This window comes from Drosophila innubila (assembly GCF_004354385.1).
Source record: "Drosophila innubila isolate TH190305 chromosome 2L unlocalized genomic scaffold, UK_Dinn_1.0 4_B_2L, whole genome shotgun sequence".
Lineage (NCBI taxonomy): Eukaryota > Metazoa > Arthropoda > Insecta > Diptera > Drosophilidae > Drosophila > Drosophila innubila.
In genome coordinates, this window is record NW_022995372.1 from 1,776,574 (window position 1) to 1,800,576 (window position 24,003).

The 24,003-nt window shown below is 37.4% G+C and overlaps 1 protein-coding gene across 1 annotated transcript in view; it reads right to left on the reverse strand.

Moving 5' to 3' along the window:
• The window catches only part of LOC117780127, a 119,854-nt gene extending 99,975 nt beyond the window's left edge, over positions 1 to 19,879 (reverse strand). Inside the window, 2 exon segments of the mRNA XM_034616539.1 lie at positions 315 to 373; positions 19,361 to 19,879. Coding sequence (XP_034472430.1) covers positions 315 to 368 — 54 coding nt within the window. The 5' untranslated portion in view covers positions 369 to 373; positions 19,361 to 19,879.
• Between the last annotated feature and the right edge of the window lie 4,124 nt (positions 19,880 to 24,003).

Here is a 24,003-nt window from a genome sequence, read left to right on the forward strand (position 1 = left end):
GAATCAGTGATCATTTGGATCCAAACCTTTTGGCTGAGTTCATTCTTCATTTTTCATTTATGTTTATTCCTTATTATCTTATTCTTTAGTATTTTGTAGTATTTGTATAAAAATTTGTTTCATAATAAGCTGGCAGCTCGTAAATTTGTCAAAAAGAAGATTCTGAGCAAACTCATAAATTAATTATTGTTAATGTGCTAACTGATCGAATCCCATTTAACTCATTCATGTTTGTGAACCCTTTGAACCCGGATCAAAGTCACACCTTGATTAGGTGTTAATTATTAGCTGGAACACACTTAGGCAATACTTACTGTACTCGAGAGTAGTAGCACTATCCACGTGACTAGTGGCAAAAATATTTTCATTTTTGCTGAAATGAAAAGAAACAAAATCACATTAAAAATACAATTAAAAGCAAGTTAAGTTGTAAATAGAATTATGAGGGGAATAAAGCGTATAAAAGTAAGGGGAGTCCATTAAAAGTAGCTACAAAAATACTTGAATAAATGTAATGCGATTTCCTGCTTAAGACGCGAAACGAAAACAAATACAAATACGCGTAATTAACTTAAAATTTCAAACACGCACCTCAAGAGCCCTGCAAAAATTGGCCTGGTCATTGGAGACAGGTGCCAAAAACAAAAGAAATACTGAGAGCTGAAGAGAGAGGAGTAAAAAGAGATACAAGTGGCAAGCCAAGCCGGGTAAATGACACTTGAAATTTATGCGCAAACATGGCCAATGTCTCAGTTTGTCTCTCACTTGTTTATCTTTCGAGCCTTTTTATTTTTCCTCTGAAAAATTTATACAACGGCACTGCAAACACCACACTGAAGACCCAACAAGACCCAACACGCAGACCAGCATAAAAATTACACCTCGGGCAAAAATTACATACCTCAAAAATAGAAAAGAGAAAAAATAATGCTAGAGAAATACGAGCTCATATAATATATGTTTTTGAACTGGCCACGCGGCATTGTTTGTACGCTGTTTGTTTTCTCACGCATTTATTTTCCACTTTCAGTTTTCAGTCTCCAGTTTTTCTTTTCAATTGCTGCTTCGTCTCATTTTCATGAGGTTTTGGTGGCCGTTAAATGGACTGGGCATGTCCAGGCCTCTTAATTGGTAGAATACCCATAGCACAATACGAATTGTCGTCGCACGGAAAAATGTAATAATTTTGTGTGAAAATTGATAAGATCTTTATATGGTTGGCTCTAGGTGGTCATATAATTATGACCTAATCAACAGCTGCTGCCGGAAGTACTACAAGCCGAGTCAAAGGTAGATTGTAGATTGAATTTAGATGAAGTCTACGCCTGGGCGTGTTAACAAACAACTTTCTTAACTCAAGCTGAAACGATGTTAAAATATTTTGCCATTATCTGCGAATGTTTCTGCAAAAACATATATATAAATTACACCCCGGGCCAACAATAAAAACTTCAACAAAACCACAACCAACTCCTTGCGACTACAGACTGTGTGAAGTGGCCCTAGACCTGGTCTTGGCCCTAACTGCAGTTGGCCAAGTCAACGATTTATCTATTGCGGTTTATCAGCTAATAAACGCTTAAATAAAATACACACTCTAAGCTAAATTACATGCGCTTTGCACGATTGCTAGCCAAAGGAAATGAATTGCAGTGGGCAAGGCATAAGGATGGACTAGAAGATACCCTTTTATTAATTTCATAACATGTAATAGACTTATGTGTATTCATACATATATTCAGAGTGATGTGAGACGAGAAATATGCAAATTCGACAAAAGTCGATATAACGATATATCATAATAAAAACATAGTTTTTAATATTTGTTATAAAAAACAAAAATAAAAGTAAAAAGTTGAAAAACAAAAATTTAGCTTAAAAATTAACATTAAAGTTTTTTTCAGAATACTGCATCCCAAAAAGTACATCTAAAATTTGTGTTTCTCAAATCTCAAAAGACTCTGATAAAAATTGCTTTTAGCAGCAATCCAGCAAAATGTCATTGATTTAATATTCAAATATGTTTTTAGAGTGACTAAAATCGTATGCCATTAAATTAATTTATACATTTTAATCTTTTGAAATTTAAAAAAAAACTTAATTAATTTATTATTAAGTATTGACATTTAAAGTCATTTATTGCTTTGTTATAAGAACTCTAAGAATTTTTATTTGCTTGGTTTTCTTGTAGTTTATATTTAAGCACCTTACAGGGTATTCAAAGTGCAACTTTGTGCAGTGTTTGAGCAAGCAGATTCGCTCTCTTCTAACGACATTTGAAGTGATCCAGACTGCAACTGCAACTGAGTCTGGACTTCGACTTCGACTTAAACTCGGACTCAGACTCCCGACACGACTCTAGCTGAGGCTGAAGGCCATCGCCTTTTTGGCTAATCTTGTTTGCTCGTTTATGCCATGGCCTTTGGGCACTTTTGTGTGTGTGTCTGTGTTGACCATGTTCATGATCACTTAATTAAAGCAAGAGTTGCTTTACGTGTAGAATTTCTCGATCTGGGAGCATTTGTTGTTAGTTGGCGAATAATTTCCAAGTGATGCCTGATAAATTTATGTTGCTGCGAAATGAGCGTAATTTGGTTGGTAACTTTGAGGATTGGCTTAAGCCTCGGATTGAGATTGGAATTGGGCTTGGAATCGCTAGGGGATTAGCGGCTACCTTCCGGCTGACAAGCTGATAAATGTGCGTGATAAATGTGAATGGTTGTTCTTGATTCCTCTGCTTGGACTTGTACTCGTTGTTGGCCTTTCGTTAACGCTGATTGAAGATCTAACAAAGCTGGCCAAATGCCAAGTGCTATAAACACTGAATGTAGCTGAAATTGCGGCTCAGAAATTTACAAATAACAAGAGTTCATGCAATTGGCCAAGAATGAAGTGAAGTTGATGTCAAGCCAAAATAAAAGCAAGTATTTCTGACATCAATCTAAAGGTCATAAAGAAAATCTTTAACTGAAAGTTAATTAAACAAAAAATACAAATTAATATGCTCGTCAGTTTCATTTATAAATCTCAATTGACTTTATTAATAAATTTTTTTATTTATTCTTTAATGTAGAGCAATTGCTGGTGTTGACTTCTCATCACCTTTTACTACTGTCAATTTATTAATCATTTTCATTTGTTTTTCTTTTGCTTAAAGGCATTTTCGTTTGTTTACTTGAAACCCAAATCAAAATATTTTCATGCCACGTCAAACATAAAATTGTTGAACGAAGGTCAACTTGAGTCGAGCATCTGTCCCTCATATCTTAATAAATAAATAAAAAGCCGTTGTATTTCTTTAAGTTCGGTGTAACTCGGACATATGTCTAACCTGATCTCAGTCACTGCTCTGCACTCCGTTTTCCCCTTTCTGCATCTGAAATTAACGCTGCTTGTGATGATCTCATCTTGTATTAACCTGTCTAGCCACTAAATCAAAGCCAAAGAAGCGAGTGACACATTTTTGCTCAGCCGAAAACACACAGATACTCAACACACACATATCACACATCAATACAAACACACTCTATCACTCACAGCATCATCAGCTTGCTGATCGCATCTTTATTAAAAATATACGCTGATAGCTTGAAAAATTATTTGGAATTTTTAAAGGCAAATATTGTTTTGTGCAGTCTGTTTTTGTGTAAAAGAGTGTGAATATATGTATGGAGAGAAAACAAACGCTCATCTATTTTTAGTTGAGATAAGCGTTTTTCTGTGTTGCCCTCATGAGCCATGAATATTAGACAATTTTTATAAATTCAGTTTTAGGCCAATAACGATAAAAGGAATTGACTAAAAGTGAAAGCTAGAGCTTTAAAATTTTCAACATTTCAAAGGAAGAACCCTTAGCATTCAATTCGCAAGCAAGATCCACAAGATAAATTTTTTTAACTTAAGTTAAGCAAGTTTGTATGCAGAATTAATTTAGAGGTCAAACCATGATTAAAATAATATTCCGCTTAAAAATCGGTTTAGTTTTGACGAAGTTATTTTCTATTGTTGTTGTGGTACTTTTGTGGTTAAACAATTTTGCAGTTGCATGTCACGACATGTCGTTTATTTATGTTAATTTAATATAATTTGTACATCATCCTCTACATTATTTGATTGATTTCCTAAGCGTTTTGACGTTGCGGCCCAGTTTCAAATTTGCACACATAAATCTTGCCAAGCGTTGCCATCGATCAGCGGAGGCAGAGGCGTGCCACGCCCACTTGCTGATGGGCTATATCAATTAATTATGATTTTTCAATGTCAAACTTTCTGGCTGCGCGCTAAACTGACTCGTAAATCTCATGGGGCCGGCTGAACAGAGGGCGCTACTTGCAACAAGCTGAAGCTACGACTCCTGCGGCATGCCACAGAGTTTGTCTAATTGCAGCAACTTGACGGCGAAGGTCACTGACAGCAGACGCCGCCATTGGCAGGACAGACGGACAGAGAGACAGACATTGCCGCCGGACTGTCTCCAGAATAAGCTGCGGGTTGTAGCTCATTGCTTCATTGGAATCATCGTCATCGTATCGCGCTCTGTCACCTGCCCGCATGCCCCCAACTACTGGCACAACAACAACAAGCAACATGTGGCAACTACAAGTTGCAACTGGCAACCAGTTCATATGAAAATGCATAATCAATCACACAAGACGACAACAAAACCAAGAGAGACAGAGCGAAAGAGAGAAAATTCAAAACGGTTGCACAACGAATGTTGCATGCACTAAACACTTGTTGCTTGCCACCTAAAAGCATTGCAACAAATGCAATTTTTACTTGTTTGTGGTAGAAAAAAATGATTTCATATTATTGTTTGCTAAATTTGAAGAATACTATTTGAAGAGATTTCACAATATAATAGATTTAAATAAATGTAAATACAATAATAGATAATTTGATTGTTGAGTTTTGAAAAATGATTTCCAGCAAAAGAATTCAAGCTCTCCCTCAGCTTATGTTTTAGCTAATATGCTCAGTTAATTTCTCAAACTGTTGCAGATAAAATTGCCCATTGTACATTCCAACGCCCATTCGAGTATCATTTGCGCATCTTCATCACGGAGAGTGGACAGCGGATGGACAACGGAGAGACAACGGAGACGACAATTCGCACGGCTTATAAATGTCAGGGCGCGGGTTCTAGTGATCTGTGATCATCAGTGTGATCAGCGATCGGTGACCGGTTGTGTTTGTATCGTAATATTGAAGGTAGTAGCTGTAGCAGCAGCTTGCATTATGGCATTACAACAAGAGTCGAGAGTCAAGAATCTACAGCGAGCTGTTAACAATTCGTGTAAAGTTGCCGCTCATTAAAAGCTCATAAATCAGTGCAACAACAGCAACAACAACAACGGCAACAAAACTGTGCACAATAATTGCCGTTGCGAGGGCAGTGTCAAAATAAGGAAGGAACGTTGAGAGTCAGCAGCGGAAATGGCCACCTGGTGGCAAGACACAACCGTTGCCGATACCGCTGCCAATGCCGGCATGTTGCAAGTTGCACGCTGCCCGTTGCACGCTGCAGTTTCCGCATTGGCAATATTGACATCTGCTTGGGCATTTGATTAATGATAAATGCGCCGAGCATCCGCCGCTATGACATTTAGCGCTGAGAACACAGCTGAGAACGGTGCACAGAGAACTGAGACGAAGATGAAGAAGAAGAGAGCAGAACAGAAGAGAAGAAGAATAGAAGCAGAAAGGCAGAAGTTTGCCCAGTAGAGACATTAGGTTGTTTGGTCGTAGCGGAATCGATTTATAGCAAAACGTAACGCAGTTAGACAAGAAACCACTTTCAAGTGCTGCTGGCTAACAATCTGGCTAACTTGGTTAACGCTGGCTAACTTGGCTAACAGGGAAAACGGCTTTCAACTCGTTGCGATTCGTTTCGTTTCGTTTCGTATCGTTTGGTTGCGATTGCAGCGACGGCAGCGTCAGCAATTGCCGTGGGTGCAGCCGTTGCATGTTGCATGCTGCAAGTACGTTCAACTTTTCAAGTTAACAGTTAGATTTTGAAATAGCCAACAGCAACAGCATACCAGTTTTACCACTAGACTAGGCCCCTGAGAACGCACCAACTTCAACTTCAGCTTCAGCTTCAACTTCAGCTCCATTCTCCGCTCCATCCTCAGTTTCAGCTCCAGCTCCGTCCCCAAACGCTCTACAGTTTTTTTTTATTGCTGCCCGGGCAACTCAAGCTGCTTTAAACCTGGCCAAGATCAAGATGCGCAATGCTCTCGACGGAAGGAAATTGCAGTCGAGCGTCGTCGAAATTGCGGTGCACATTAAATAAATACTTGAAACATTTTTCGTGTGTTAAAATCAAAGCAAAGCAATGCAAATCACAACAACAACAGCAACGAGTACAACAACAACCACAACGCTTGTTGTTTTTGTGTAACATTAACCCAAATACATAAAATTCTGGCGAATCGCAAAACGAATGACTTAGGCAACAAACTTGACTGCAGGCTGACCGTTCAAACAAACTCATCGCCAGCCAAGGATCTAATACCCTACATTTAAACCCATAATTAATCATTGCGCATTCTGCTGTTACTCCTTCTTTCCCGTTGGTTTTTTTTCTTTTCTTTTTTTGGGTTTATAGGTGAGCAGGAAGTCATTAGTGGGACAAGGAATTCGTGTGCATGTGTTTTGCGGTCTGCCAATAAATCTTCTCAAGGCAACCAAAAAAATAAAAAATATTCAAACAGTTCTCGAAAAAGTTCAATGTCATTAGTTTGTGCATAGATGCGATTAGTTAGCTGGGAATGAACACAACTTTAGGGGGATTTCCAATAATACTGCGAAAGACTTCTGTATCAGTTGACGGGAATCTGGCATATGGAAAGTTGAGTTATTGTGAAGGCGGCTTTGTAAAAAAAGCTCAGAAAGTCACTGACGATAAATTGAACTTATCTTAAAAAGGATGGAATACATTGTTTGGTGATGAGATAATGTCAGGATATTTGCAAAGCATCAAGTTGTCAACATATTTTAAGGAAGATCTTTATAGAATTATCGTTTTCTTGTTTACAATTCATTTAATATTCAAATTTATTAAAAAATCATGATATTCACATTAAAACTAAATTAATCCTATAAATATACTTAAATTTTATATTTTACCCACTGTAAGTTTTCTTGAAAAAATTGTAAATACAATTCCTTTAACAAATCAACAGTTGAAATAAATTAGCTGCATATTATAAGATCTGTCAAAAAGGTAGCTTCATAAATCTACGCCCTCGGACTTTTAGCCAGTGGCAACAAGTCTTTAGGTCATACAATGAAGACATTACAGATGCTGAAACAATGCGAATTTGTTGTCAGCGGGCGATTGTGATTGGGATGGGCATAAGGATTGCTATGGCTAGGAATTGAAATGGTATGGGATTGGATTGTTGACAAGTTTTTGATAAGATTAATATGCCGCACAGAGACTTTTGCTTGGGCAATGCAAAACAGTTGACTGGAGGGAGCATTGCACGCACAGAAGGACAGCAAAGGACAACAGCGTCTAAAGAAGCGAATAGGAAAGAAAAGGGAAGAGTTGGGGTAAAATCTACAACTGAAATCTGAGCTCAAGTCGCTAGTAAAGCTACTAAATCTCTTTATTCACATTACAATGAAGCTGCGAGGTAAGCAGTCGACTTATTTGTAGTAGCCAATGTCTTGATATATTGTCTGCCTGCTGAGAGGGGAATTGTATAGGGGGAAAGGAGGGGAAAAGGGGGATAAATGTGTTGCTGCTTTGTTTATGTTTTGTTGACTGTTTTGTTTATAGAGTTGGGGGAACTTGAGCGTGTGTTGAGATTGTGACAATCTTTTGACATAATTGAGACATTATCAACGCGTTTAATTGCAGCCACCAATTGTTGCAACTAAGCGAGTCTATGCCACAAATGCCACATCAGAGTGGGTGCATCTCTCCAATGTCTCTGGCCAATGGACCTGGCGAAATGTCAAGGTTAAATTGTTAACCTTTACGTCGCGTCGTGCAGCAAAACAATTTAAATGCAATTTTTGCTTAAATAAGAAATAAAATCTGTGTGCAACAAGAACAACAATAACAACAACAGCATGCAACTTGCAACTGCAACTTGCAGCAAGAGTAAAACTGAAAAAACAAATATTTGCTAATTTATCCTGTACGTGTCCTCCAACTAAGTGCACAGGTTTTAGGCCTTAAGCCAGGCCTTACATTGGCCATGGCCCAAAGGCAGCCAGACCCAAAGGCAGGCTCCTCTCCTCCTTCTCCCTGCTCCCCTCTTCCCACTCCCCTACACCCTTTGCCCCTCGGTCCGTGTGGCCAGTCGTGTTGATTGTTTGCATTGGCAACGTTCAGCGCTTCGCTGTTAAAATGCCTTTGATCTTCTGATATTTTTACCCGTTTCTTCCACCTTCGTCTGCCTCTCGAATCTGCAAGTCGAGGTCCCAAAGTGGACACACGGCGGGCGTATTTAACTTGACTGCCAGACCCTTTTCAGTTGCAGCGGCCAACTTGTTAAAAAGAATGTCGACTGCAACCAGCGACGCATGTTTCTCTCTTTCTCCCTCTCCCCCTCCCTCCCTCTCTTTCTCTCTTTCTCTTAAGATGCTTTTGGTAGCAGCAGAAATCGCAGTCCAAGTCCGACTCACAGTCTGAGTCAAGGAAGCACTTTGATTTCGCTTTCATTGCTTGTTTTGTTGTTGTTGTTGTAGCTGTTACTCTTAGCCTGACTTTCAATATTTAACCCAGAAATTAGCTGGCCAACAAAGTGCCCCCACTCTCAATGCATTAAGGTGTTAATTAGTATTTTTTTTCCTCCGTTGCGCACGCTAAACATAAATGCCAATATTTGTTTATGGATTTTGTATATTATGTTGTAGTTTAATTGAATTTGTTATTGGCAACAGAGTTGCAGCAACAGAAACTGTCCAAGCTGCACCTAATAATTTTAACTAAATTTCAAAATTAATAAAAAAAAATTGTTTTACATAAAAGTTCAAATATAAATAAATAATTTACAAAAATAATCACTTTTCTACAATTTTATGTGTTTTCTTGACAAAAATTAACAGTTGCCTGCCATAAATTAATTATTTTCATCTTTTTCGATAAAAATCCACGTTTAATTTAATTTCAAAGTACAATTTGCTGTGTATTCATTATTTTATTATTTCAAAAAACTTCTAATTCTTATAAAATCGTAAATAAATTATTTTAAAACTTTAAACAGTCTCGTTTGCTGCTCATAAATGTTTAAAAAGTCATAAGTTCCCGCTCAACAAGTCGAGCTGCCTGAACTTTAAACTCTGCCTCGCCTCCACTTCACTTGGCGCCTTTTGGACTTTCCAATTTTCGCCCACGCCCGCAGCCAGTTGAACTCGACGCGATGGCGACTCTGGCTGGTATGCCAGGGTTGCCATATATGGCGACTGTCTTGAGTGCTTGCAACTGCACCATAAATGGCATTGGCCAGGCAAGTGGCGAGGTTGCAAAGGCGGCGTGCAATAGAAAGGCACACTTGGCTGGCAAGTTCGTTGCCTAAGTCTTTTGTTTGACATAAAGGGAAATAATTGCAAAGTGTCGCCGTTGATGATGACTAAATGCTGTCGTTGAATTATTCAAACATAACGGAGACTTATTTGAATAAAGCGAACGAAAGGGAGGAGGGAGGCGAAAGACGGAGAGAGAGAGAGAGAGAGAGAGGAAGAGCGCGCGCACACACTCGAGTTGTCGTTGCTTACAATTTGAATTTATATGATTTTTACGTAGTTTATCCGGCGGAAGTAAACGATTGTTCTTGCTGTTGTTGTTGTTGCTGTTGCTTGTGTGCCTGGGTTCTTGCCACTGCTGCCACTTCTTGAGCCAAGTTTATTTGTGTTGTAAATTGCAAATGCGCCCCCAAGCGTTAAGTCAGCACAAAGAAAAGAAGCAAGCAACGCCATATACTTCAATAAATAACAACAATAATAGCAACGACAACAACAACAACTTGTATATACTTGGGCATTAGTTGGTGCCTGGGCAATGCGTACGTGCTTGGACCCGAATCCGAATCCGGACCCGGCGTCGCCATCGACAGCCGCCACTTTGGGCTTCTTTTGGACGTTGGCGACGCATTGTAAAAAGAGTTTTATGCAATTGCCTGTTGCTGTTGTTGTTGTTGCTTGCCTATTGTATAATAGTGTTGAAGACGTATGTGTGTGTGTGCGTGGTATGTGCTCTGCATAATTTTATGATACTCCTGCTGCAAAGTTATGAAAACTGAACATTTTTAATACCCAATTTCAATTCCATGCCCAATCACCTCTGCATGTCTTTGACTGTCTGTCTGTCTATCCCTCTGACCGCGTGGGCGACTGACTTTGTGTACCTTTTGATGCATTAATTGAATTGAATAATAGTAATACAATTGGGTTGCTCTTGGCCAAGGGCCAGACATGAGTCAGTTGCCAGTTGAACAGTCAAACAGTTGTGAACAGTGGCAGGTAAAAAAGCAATCGTATCTGATTATGTGACCAGCATGGTCAAAACATGCAGTGAAGAAGAGCAAGAACAAAAGCTTGTACTTTGCAGGGCACCAAATGTCACTTAAACAAACTTTGCATATATCATTACAACAAAACAACTTTGAAAGCACATTAAAGCTTCTATAATTCACTTTTCAAATAATGATTAAAATGACATTCCGATAGAAAATCGGTTCAGTTTTGATCAAGCTACGACAGTTTGAAGTTGGTCAGACTGCGGACTTAGCCACTTTATAAGTAAAAATTTTTGTTCAATTTCACATGATTCTGTACAAAAAAATGAAAGGTCTCAGAATCAAGTTTAAAGTGTTGTTTTATACTAATAACGATATAAGGAGTTGATTAAAAGTGAAAACTTGAGATTTAAAATTTTGAATTTTCGAAATTTCAAAGGGGGGACCCTTAGCATCGAAATCAATATCTAGTGGAATCTTGGGAAAAATATTTTTTTTTAAGAATTTAATAAAATTTAAATGCAGAATGAATTTAAATGCCAAATAATGATTAAAATGACATTCCGTTTGAAAATCGGTTCAGTTCTAATCAAGTTATGACAGTTTGAAGTTGGTCAGACTGCGGACTTAGCCACTTTACAAGTCAAAATTTTTGTTCAATTTCACATGATTTTTTACAAAAAAATGAAAGGTCTCAGAATCAAGTTTAAAGTGTTGTTTTATACTAATAACGATATAAGGAGTTGATTAAAAGTGAAAACTTGAGATTTAAAATTTTGAATTTTCGAAATTTCAAAGGAAATCGAAATCAATAAGTGGAATCTTGGGAAAATATTTTTTTAAGAATTTAATAAAATTTAAATGCAGAATGAATTTAAATGCCAAATAATGATTAAAATGACATTCCGTTTGAAAATCGGTTCAGATTTGATCAAGTTATGACAGTTTGAAGTTGGTCAGACTGCGGACTTAGCCACTTTACAAGTCCAAATTTTTGTTCAATTTCACATGATTTTTTACAAAATAATGCAAGGTCTCAGAATCAAGTTTACAGTGATGTTTTCTACTAATAACGATATAAGGAATTGATTAAAAGTGATAACTTGAGATTTAAAATTTTGAATTTTCGAAATTTCAAAGGGGGGACCCTTAGCATCGAAATCAATATCTTGTGGAATCTTAGGAAAAATATTTTTTTTTAAAGAATTTAATAAAATTTAAATGCAGAATGAATTTGAATGCCAAATAATGATTAAAATGACATTCCGATTGAAAATCGGCTCAGTTTTGATCAAGCTATGACAGTTTGAAGTTGGTCAGACTGCAGATTTAGCCACTTAACAAGTCCAATAACGATACTTAACTTACTTAACTGTCACATATAGAATCGTTTCAGTCACAGAATGATGCTTATTGTAAGCCATTTTATGAGCTTTTATTTATTAAAGAGCTTTGAAAGAACCTGAAAGGCTTCTATTGAAAGTTTTTTTAATCATCAAACCAACATTTTCTGAAACAAAGAGTGCTACAAATTTGTCTGTTCACATACAAAAAATCTTTACAAGCGATGAACTTTAGCAGTGACATGTCTGATTTTGGTTAGATGCCAACAACTTTGTTTTTTGTGTGGAGTTGGCATAGCTGCAGAGACCTTGAAATTACTAACTAAACACAAAAAAGTAAATAAAAAAACTACAACTACAAGCAATTTAAATATACAAAAATAACTTTAAGTTGTGGACAGGAACAAGGAGACGCTTGTAAAAATGCAAATCAATAAGTAAAGTTCCAGTTTGTGCTGGCAATAAAATAAATGTAAAATCGACCATTAAAAAAGAGAGCCACGACAAGTTCTTTACACAGTTTTTATACTTTTAGTCGTTGTTTTTTTTTTTTTTGTCATTGTAGTTGTTGTGTCGCGCGCCAGCAGCTGAAGTTGGCTTTCAATTTGGTTTAGTTGGTACGCGCAGCGAGAGGTGTTAATTATCGCTAAAAGTCAATGGCAGACAATCGGCTAAGATCTGCACACGGTCAACGTTTTGCCAATTGGCCTGGTTACCAGCTACCGCTGTCGCTGTCTTGGCCTGGTCTTTACTTTGCATCCAAAGCCCCTAGAGAATAGATGCGCAAAAGGAGAGCTTGGAATAAGACTGAGACTGAGACTGAGACCAGTTGCAAGTTCGACAGCTGTACAAGTGCCGAGGCAGGATAATTAATATGAAAATATGTGGACAACACAAATGTTTGTTGTTTCTAGCCTATTTTTAGCGTTTGCCATTTTTAATGAGCTTACAGCTTTTGCCAGCTCGAGGGGAAGTGAAACCATCAAGTTGTAGTCAGGCCACCCAAGCTTCCTTATTATGCGCTTATTTCTTTATGAATTATTAAAATAAGCAAAGTGGAGCGACAGACTTCAGCATTAATTGCTTTATAATATAGAACGAGACAGGCAGAAAGAACGAAAAAGATGGCACATCTGTGAACAACTCATATTTCTATATAATTTATTGTAATGCACTTTTGGGGCGTGTTTCATTTCTCGCTTTAAAATGGCATAAATTTCCAAGCCCAACAATTTATTCGCTACAAAGTTCGAGACCTCCTCGGATGCTCTGACTTGGCCTGCATGTTGGCCATGTAGCTGGCCAATTTACTTTTTATTGAGTTAAAATACGAATAAAAAAAACTCAAGGAACAAAAAAAACTGAAACTAAAACTGAACTGTAAGCTGCGTTCATTACATGTTGTTATTTGTGTTGTCTGGCGGTACATTATTGCTCATGTTCGCTCTTTTGCTCACCAATTAGCCAGGCCAACTGGTCGACGGCCTGAAAGCGAAATACTCAGGCAACGAACTTGTCTAGAGTTGCATTAAATTTGTGGTTGTTCCTTTAGTTAATTTTCTAAATATCATAAGAAAAAAGTAAACATATGGACAAGATTTTTTTAAAGTATAGTCGACTACAGATACTCTGTAATTTTGTTGAAAATTGTACATTTAATTTAAATTAATTTACATGCAAAACTTGAGTTATTACAAAAGGTCTTTAAAGCATTCTAGGGTATTTTTATTACAAGACTAACCACACAATGCCACATTAAGTCACAGTTGAAGAACAGCAGCTTGATGAGACTGAATAAAGTTCATGGGCCCATCAATCAATTTACAAAAAAATGTTGAATTCTATATAACCACAGACTTACATCCACACTTACAAATTGTAAGGAAGTGACTTGTCCATTTTTCAGAGGCCACTTTAGGTCTTAGGGGCGAGCCAAGCCTCTTCAATTAGCTTTCAAAATCAATCAACGCTACATTTTGCGTGTAAGAGCTTTTAATTACAAAAGTGTCTCTCTCTCTTGTTGCTGTTAATGTTGCTTTAGCGTGTGGGTCGAGTGTGTGAATATCTAAGTGTTTTGAAGGCTGTTCAACTGCCCACGCCCCTAAGGTACGCCTCTGCATATGAGCATATGTATTGGCTTGTTAGAATCGCGCTTTTGATATTCATATGCAAATCGAGTTTTTCTGCTCTTTGGCTCAGCTTATTGGTAATAAGCCAATTGGCGTTGGCCACAATGCTGTTTAATCAAGCCACAGTCAGAGTCAGAGCTGAGTTGTTAAAAACCTACGCAAGGCCTAAGGCCAAATATTGTGTGGTACGCTTTCTGTATGTGTCTGTGTGTGTGTGAGGCACACAAATTGTCGCCAATGTTGCGACTGTTGCGGCAGTTGTTGACCTTCGCTAGCGTTGAGTCATAACTTTTGTGCGTATCTGTTGCATTGGTCCACAGCCAAAGCCGGACCTAAGTTCAATCATAACTCAAAGATTAATGATCGAATCTCAATCAATTCAAATTTCAATAGATCAGAATAAACAAACTAAATCAAATTGAACTTTGAAATTAACGTTCATAAATCAATTGAACATGTTTTTAGATAATAGTTGAAAAATATTTATAAATTTACCAATAAATAAATAAATCTGTGCAAATCAATATGAAGAAAATATTAGACATTCAAATGTATTTAATATAAAATCTTGTAAAAGAAGAAGAAGAAAGTTATAAAAATGTGTCTCTTTCTATTATGAATTTCAGTTTCAGTAAAATAAATTGGTTTCTGCACAGTCTTTGAGATTATTTAATCTCTACCAACATGAATTACGGCTTAGCTTCTGGATTTTACTACTATTCAGTTAGCTGTTAAAATAAGCTAATATAATGTATAGTATAATTTAATTAGATTATATAATTTATGCAATAATTTCAGCTAAAGATCGTAAAAGAACGAAAGAAGTTTCTTGAACATTTAAATAAATATGAAGACTGAATTACAACCTGTTTGTGGCATGATATATATTGGCTGTAAAGAGACAGCTTTAATTACAGTTCATCAGAAGTTCTCACACTGTCAAGAAACTGTCATCAGTTGGCCAGAATCGCTGCCCCTTCCCCTGACACAGTACAGACTACCGCAATGGCTGTCAGAGCTCATTAAAGCGCAGTCGGATCAATTAGCAGAAGCGTCAACTGCTGTTGTCTGATATCATTTACAGCTGCTGCTGCCACTCGCTTGGTCAATGGCCAATGGCCAAAGACGACCCTCGGGGCCAAGTGCAGTTGCAGATTCGATTAGGCCGAATGGCTGCTGGGTAAATGTAATTTAATAATTGCGGTTTGCTATGATGCCTGGCTTGATTAGCATGTGCGGTTTTGCAATTTACTGCCAGCTCACAGGATATGACCAGCGACAGGATGTTGTTGCACAGCAGACCCACTCGATGCCGGTGCTGCACTTGCGGTGGCAACTTCAAACGGCAGCGGCTGCCACGTAATTGAATTTTAAATTGCTGACACATACGCACCGCAGACTGACGACTTACTAGATTAATTTAAATGAAGTTATTAGCCAGCTGCCTGACTGCCGATAGCAATTGACAGGCGCTAACAAAAGACTTAGGCAGCGAACTTGATACAAGTTAATGCAACTTAACAGCAACACATTTTATTTCGTTTCGCTTCGTTTCGTTGCATTTGAAAGTTAAATGCAGCCGTTAATTGGGCGCCAATCTTAACTGTGTCTGGACAAGTTTTTTTTGGCTACGAAAATTGTTGCAAATTGCAATTTAAAAGGTTCCGTGTTGGTTTTTTGCGCTCGTTGCAGTTGCCATTGTTGCCGTTGTTGTTGTGGCAGCTAATATGACTCATAAATCTAAAGGCTTGTTGTGGATTATCTTAAAGCATTACCGCTAGTTATATGCAGGCGTCGTCTTGTGTCTCAGGGTCTCGTTTTATTTTCAAGTCGAGCACAGACTGAAACTGGGCTGGGCCAAAGTCGTCTGGTTACTTTTTGCATTTGTTTCACAGTTTCACAGTTGTTTCAGTTTTCAGTTTCAATTTCATTGCATGATTTTGCATAAAACAAAAAACTTCTGTCCGTCCATTTGCAGCCGTTTTATTGCCACAATCTTTCTTTTTTTTTGTGCCTGCAACAGGCAATCTTAATTTTTGGCAATTCTTTTTCAGTCATGACATCATTTCAGAGTCTGCAGACCCTACAAAAAAACACAACAAAACGAAACCAGGAAAACTGAAACTGGTCTCTGGTTTTACTTTCGCTTTTGCTGTATTTTTATTTTTCGGCGAATATTTCTCCTTCTGTGTTTTTTTTCTGTCTGCAGATCTGCTGATGCTCGTTGTGGCTGCGGCTGACAGCTCGCTGAAAGCCAGAAGAGTTTTGGGTTATTTGGGTTTTTGTTGTTTTATTTGTTGGGATCAAGCTCTTTTAAAAGGCATTGAAAATGAAACCTGAAAGTTCTGGTGAAAGTAGGTTGCCCTCTTGTCCAGAAAACGAAACGAAATGTAACGAAACAAGTGCAAGTCAGCCACGTATCACATTAAGAGACTTGTCTCGTTTTGAACGATTGTGTCATGTTGCAGCCCACGCAGAAATCTTCTACCAATCAACACAACGCCCACAACAACCAAGCTGCTTGCCAATTTGGCCTAAGCTACTCGTAAAAGCCTTGGCTGACTCTGACTGTGACTCTGACTAATGTTGATGATGCGTCTCTGATGCCAACTGTGGCTCTCGCTCTTAGCTGAAACTGTGGTACCACCGGCACCAACGGCTCCACCGTCTGCCGTCGAACAATGATCTGCTTGTGGGCGCACACACTTTGACTTTTTTGGCTGCACACACAATTTATGAGAATTCTATGCCGTAAAAGCAGCCCGTGCAAAACTACAAAAATTGATTTGGTTTTTGTGCAAAAATGTATTTGAATTTTGTGGCTGCTTCTGCGGTTTCGTTTTATGTGTGTGATGACGGTGAGAATGGCCTTGAGTCGCAGCATCTCGAAGGTTCAACACACTGTGTGGGGTGCCTGCTCAAACACGTTAATTTTTTGACCACATTGATTGACGTTGATTCTGTTTTAGATTAGAATATTTCTGAGTTGGGTAAAGCAAGTTTGTTGCCTAAGTCTTTTGTTTTTTGTAGAAGTTCAGGAAAGGAATCTTGTTAAAAGGATTTGACCAACTTTTGTAAGCTTTTCTGTTACTCCTGACAAAAAATAAATACAAATTTTTTATAGTATAGCAAGTTTGTTGCCTAAGTCTTTTGTTTTTTGATGAACATAAATAGTTTAGGATTAATAATAAAGTTGTGACACTTGTCTAAACTAAAAAACATCGAAATTTCCCAACTTCTGGAAATAAGCCTAAGTCAAGTTTGCAGCTGAATTTTTTCAGCTTAAAGTTGCAAGTCTATACATAGTTTAAGCTTAAGCAAATAACAAATTGGTTTTGTTTGATTTTGGCAATTTAATTCGCACGTATATGCCATGTCGAGACATATAGAGATGTGGCTGGCCAAGCACTTGACTTTAGTCAAGAACTCGATAAAAATCTAATCGAATTGCTAAGATTATACTTTGGTTTCAGCTTTCTGTCACACGCTTAAATTTTCACTGACCCATTAAGTTCGATGTCCAAGTCTTTCGTTGATGAGCCAAGCAAGTTGGTTGTGCAGTGTAGAATTGCATGCCATGCTTTTTTTTTTGGATCGTTTAATAGCTGCAATTTAAAAAAAAAAGGAAGATAAAACAACCCACGCATTGCGGGTTGAGGGGGAAGACTTTATAATTTATGGTCATTAATATTGTTATTTCTTTGCTGCGTTTTGAGGCAGCAGCTCGCACGCAAAACAATAAAAAATCGAGTGAAAGTTTTGCACCTTCGCAACAACATTTTAAACAGCTGAAGAAACAGAAACAACAACAAGATAAAACAAAAAAACAAAAACGAAGCGATTCAGTTAGTTTGTCAGACAGTTGGTTAGTTGGTTGGCTGAATCTTCCCGCCACGAACTTGTGAAAAATTACAACAGCAGCAACACACGATAACAATGCACAATTTTTACAAATGACTAGCAGCAAGTTTAAACTGGCGCTGACTGACAAATGAGCTCAGATTGCACTCAAAGACATGAAAAATAAAACGAAAACAAAAGGCAAATGACAAAAAAAATAAGGAAAAAACCCAAACAAAACTTCCATCAATAACGTTTTGGCCAAATGTGGTGGGTAACAAAAATTTCGCCAATGTGCGTCCCATTTTTTTTTGGCCACAACACTCGAGTCTTCAATCGGCAGCCAACATATCCACAGATCCACATTAAACAATGCCGCACCACTCGCTCACACGGTCGGTTTGGCGGTGCGACCTTAGCGTTAAGCTCTGCCTTTGGTCACTTGTAAAATTGTTAAATTTGTTTTTGTTTCACAAATTTACTTGGCAAATATTTTGAATTTCTTTTTCTATTTTCGTTGGGGATCCGCTTTCAAAGTGTGTCAAGCGAGCATTTCGAGCAATTATTTGTCATATTTTTCCATTTGCAATGGGTAAAGAAAATAAACAACATTAGTGACAAGGCATCTACACAATCATCTCATCTCCATCTTCATCTCTAACTCCCTCTTCAACTCCTCATCTTCAACTTGGCCACACAATAACTTTGACCAGGCAGACTTTTTCACAAATGAAAGTGAAATGCTTGTTTGTTTCACTGTGGCCTTAGGCTGTCTTTTTTTCAGCTTGAAAACGGTTACTTGTCTTGTCATTCAACTGTTTTTTCAAGTGATCTCACAGTTATTTCGCTAGAAATAATTAGTCAACGCTTAAAAAAACTGCAGTTTTAATATTAACATGTGTCACTTTTAGAGCTTCAACACAAAATCACAAATTTATTTTATACTTTATTTATTTGTATTGCAAATTATAAAATGCATTTTTCCTCCCAATGAGTAAACGTGTGTCTTTTAAAATCTTTTACAGAAAGTTGACTCATTCAATAATGTTAGAGGGCCTAGAATTAGATAATTTTAAAATTTTAAAATTTCTAGGAAAAAAATATTTTATTACATGAAAAATAAGAATTTAACACTTTTGAATGACTTTTATGTGAAGAAATAGTTAATTTTTTAAGTTTTAAATTATTTTTTTACAAATTTAACTTGTTTCAATTTAATTTTCTGCTCTCTGCAATTTTTAATAACCTTAATAGAATTTAAAAAATGTTGTATGAATCAGATTCATGATATTATTTTTCACATAATTTAATTTAAGAAATTTTTTAAAATCCCAATTACATTTTTCTGAAGTTATTCAAATTTCACTAATAGCAAGTATATAATCGGTATGTGAATTTCTTAGATTTTTCTTTCGCCATGCTTGAACTTTCATAAATTATTTCATTGAATCTTTCAACTATTTTTTCACTTAAAATAAAACGCTCAAATATATTCTTAGTGTAATTTTTATTATATTTTCTTAAGCTGCATTTAATGTTTACGTCAAAAATATATTGAAAAACTTTTGCTCACCATTTTCTTTATAAAATTTCGTTAAAAATCAGTTCATACTGCCAACAGCTGCCAACGAAAAACGACGCCAGCAAAAATTTAGATCTTCAGCTGCCAAAAGCGCTTAAATACACTCACACACACACAGCAAGAGCCGCTGATACACACACTCAGTCACAAACAGACACACACACACTGAGCTGTGCACAGACACTTGGTATTTGTTAAATTTAACAAATTTCTGACGCTTTTCTTGAAACACTTTGGCTTTTAGCTGATTTTCACGACGCGTTGCGTTTTGGGTGCGTTTTTCTTTAAAAATTTTCACTTGTAAAATTTGAAAACAATTTGTTGTACGGCACTTTCACTGTTGGTTTTGAAGAAAATCAAATATTAAATTTGTTTTCAAATATGTAGCTGCCAGTTGCTGGCAGTTCAGCTCACTGTTCAGCTATTGAGTTGAGAGTTGGCTAAGCTGAGACTGAGATGGAGACTAACACTGAGACTGGGACTTGAGACTAAGAGAGAACCGCACCGCACGCGCGCTAAAAACGAACTGAAAGCTCGCAACGAATTCGCCTTTAGCTGAAGCTAAAGCTGCAACCCGATTCCGATTCCGAGTTCGATTTAATTCCCGAAGAGCCGAGTGGAGACTTGAGACTTGTTGTTCGTGTTGGGTGTTTGGTTGTTCGTTGTTGTTTGGTTGTTTGCTTGTTAGGCAACTTTGCTGCCCACACGCTGCGCTGCTGCCGCCGCTGCGTCGCTGCTGACGCTGCGCTGTGGCTCTGCATGGTCCATTTTTGGCTTGGACCGCTCAGCGGCAAATAATAAAAAAAACCCCAGAAAAAAAACCAGGTAATATTTTTTTCGTATTTTTTTTCTCTACTCTTCTACACTTTGTTGTATGGACGCCTTTGCAGAAAATATTTTTCTTAGCTTTTGCTTTGATATTTGCTGCGGTTACCAGTTACCAGTTACCAGTTGCTTTGACTTTTTGATTGACGTAATTTTTGCGCTTGATATTCACTTGAATTTCTTGTATTTCCACATTTAACTGTTTTGGTGTCAGGCGCACATTACACGCCCACAACACCCACACACACGCACACACACTTACACACATCGATAGCTGTTGTGGGCGTTTAAAACATTTTGATTTTTACACACGTTTCATAAAGTTTCTCAAGCTTTGTGTTTAACTTTCGCTGCACAGCATCGAGTACCTCCTATGTAAATGTGTGTGTGTGTGTGTGCGTGTGTGTGTGGGCATAGCGACCCATATAGGCATTCGTTTTGCTAGCTGGCTATGCTAATTACCCCCTTAAACTTTGCTCTTTAAGCTGGTTTTCTTGCAACGAAGCGTAGTGCAAACGAATGACTTAGGCAACGAACTAGCCTGACCTTGCGCGTGGGTGTCTAACTATTTGGAACAGCACGACCGGTCAGTGTTGCAATGTCTTATCAGCTTGAGTTGCATCTCTAGAGATAACAAAAAACAATCTCCTCTTCTTCGGCCATATTTTATTTAATCTTTCTTTCTTTAATATATGTAAACAAAGTAATTTTCGCATAGGCCCCAAAAAAATAAAATGTAATAAAAAGTCCTCACTGTCTTCACATTCATCTTACGGTAGTTTTTTTGAGCTTCTCTTTTTGGTAACCATTCTCTCGCACTTTTCCCATATTTTTTCCTATACGCCCCGCAATTATTTCAAGCCGCAAATGAAGTATGAAAAAACATTAACGCAAAACGTGTGCCACATACTAAATATCTTACTCGACTGTGTATATGAAGCATAATTAAAAGTGCAGGCTAAAAGCGAGACGAGCACAAGTTGAGGGCGTTTAATTAGCCCGAAAAAATCGAATAAAAGACTAACAAGTTGAGCTTTAGATTGGCCAAAAGTTTGTTGAAGTTTGTCTCTCTTGTTTTGAACTGACTTTTTAATTTTCAATAAGTTTTGGCCTATTTAGATCATCAGTAAATATTTAGGAATAATAAATACCTATTTCAAATTGTTTGTCTAAACGAGTTGACTCAACTTTAAGTTATTTAGCAAACTGAAAACAGCTGCAGCTGGCATTCAACAGTTGGCAACAAGTGCAGCAGCAGCAGCTAATTTAATACAGAAAAGTAGTATAAAGAAAAGAAGAAGAAGCAGTAACACAGAGACAGAGAAAAACCCACACGCGTCGTCCTACACTTGGCATATTTAACACATTTAATGAAAAATCAACAAAACATCAGCTTTTATGACTGTGGCATCGCCTGCATAGCTGCAACTTGTTGTTGCAACTTGAAGTCGAGCAGCAGCAGCCGCTGGCGCCAGCTTTATTAAGTTGCTGTTGTTGTCGGTTTTTATTAATAAGTCATATTTTTATTTTTATATGTAGTCTGAATAGGAGACAACGTTGCAGCCGAGCCTCAGGAGAGCTGCTGCTCATAATTTATGTTGTCGATGTGGCAGCAGCAGAAACAGGAGCAACAACAGAAGCAACAACAACAACAACAACTGTGGCAGGATGACAAAAGTTGTAAAAGGGCAAGGCACAGCATTAAGTCATTCACTCATTTACTCATTCACTCGCTCACTCATTTATATTCACTGCTATTCACTGAATCAACTCGTCGCCCATTCATAAATAAACGAAAAGCAAAAGCTCATTTTGATTAATTAAATGCAGCAACTGGGCGCTTTTTTAACTACTCTTGTTGCTGTTGTTGTTGTTGTTGCAGCTGTGAAAAGTGTGCCAGCAGCTGATGATGTAAGTTGTTGTTTTATCTTTATATTTTTTAAGCTCATTTACGATTTTGCTATTGCTTTATTAGCAAAACGAGAGAGACAAGGCAAAACTGCGGCTTTAATCTAGCGAAAGTTTGTGGCTTTAGTCTTTAAAGTGCACTTTGCAACTGCCAAACTGTTGCACTGTCACACTGTCACTTTGTCGTGCCAAAAAGCAACTCAAACGTGGCTAACGATTTAAATTTGCCAAAAAAAAAAAAAACGTTGCTCCAAATCGTCAAATCAAACAATTTTCGTTTGCAAATCGTTGCTGTCATTTGCGAAAAAAATTCGCAAATTTATAATTATAGAAAAAAAAAACAAACAGATTGGCATAACAACAGACTACAGCGTTTATCTAGGTATTACGTAAGCGTTGAGGGCGCTACGTTTATAGTTCAGTTTTTCTATGACAAATTGCATGGCGTCAACAAATTAAATAAATAGAAATTGTTGTTAATTTTGATGGCATTTTGAATACGAGCAAACAACACACGAATACACACAAATACACACACACACACACACACAACAGCTGTGCAAATGTACAATCGAAACAAAGGCGTGACAAAAGGGGGCGTTGAGGGGTGGGGGTTGTAGAGATCGAATTAAAAAACGTTTTCACGAAAAACCTTTTGACGTGGTGCACACAACGCGACGTGCCGGCTGAGACTGAGCTGGGAGCTGAGAGACTGCGTTTTGGCCAGGCTAAGAGCAAACAGACAAACAGCTGACGGCAACAGTTGCCCCTCTCTCTCTCTCTGTTTCTCCCTCTCTGTCTGACTTCCTCTCTTCAGCACTTCTCAAATGCGCTTACAATGAAAAGGAAAACTAGTTTGGTTGAAATGTCTTCGGGCCACATTTGAAAAATCAGTTTTAAGTGAAGTGCGAGTATAACAGTTTGCACCCAAACTGTGCTACGTTTGAGAGAAAGAGAGTGCAATAAAGAGACTGTGAGCAAGAACGATATTTGTCGCTGTGTAATTTGTTATTGTATTTGTCAACAGATTAATTGACTTGATATTGAATATAAATTAATTACGGCTTCGAAGATATAACATTATATATATTCAGATCGTTAGACGCTTCTCTATACACTCTCTTTTTTTTATATAAGGCCAAAAAAAGTAAATAAAAATAACATGTTCTGCCAGCAATAAAATGCAATCATCCGATAACAAATTCACACAATTTTAAAGTTTAAAATTAGCTTCAAATTGCAAGACAAGTTTCGTATTCAAATCGCAATCAAACGATTAACTTGACGCAAATGGATAAAATGCAAATCTATCATGATCAAGATTAGCTCTTAAATTTACAATCTTTTTATACTGATCTTTTTTGACTTTGGCATACAAATTGCTTTGCATCTGTGAGATCATTAATTTCCCTCATAGGCGACAAGTGTTCAATGGGGGGTCTTTCGAGGGGATCACAAACTACGAGTCTACGATTATATTCATATGTACATTCATTCGTTCATATTACAGTTAGCAGCTGAAAGTAGGCCAATTGAGCAATTCGATAACTTGGCTGCTCAAAATTAATGTTGGCGCACTCATAATCCGATCAAATGACAATCGTACCCTCCTTTTACTCGTAGATTTTATGGTTTTTATTTAAATTGTCTGAGTTGAAAGTGTATAGATGTATTTATATTTATAACATTCTGAATATCATACATATCATACATAGATCGGTCAAAAATCAAGTTTTAGTTTGCAAAAATTTTAGAATTCACATTGAAGTTGGTTTTATACATTCTAAGCAATTTAATCTCAAATCGGTTTACTGTATCATATAGCTGTAATTGGAACAAATAATCAAAAATTTAATACAGAACTCTGTAAGTTCTTCAAATCTTCGGGTACAGGATATCCC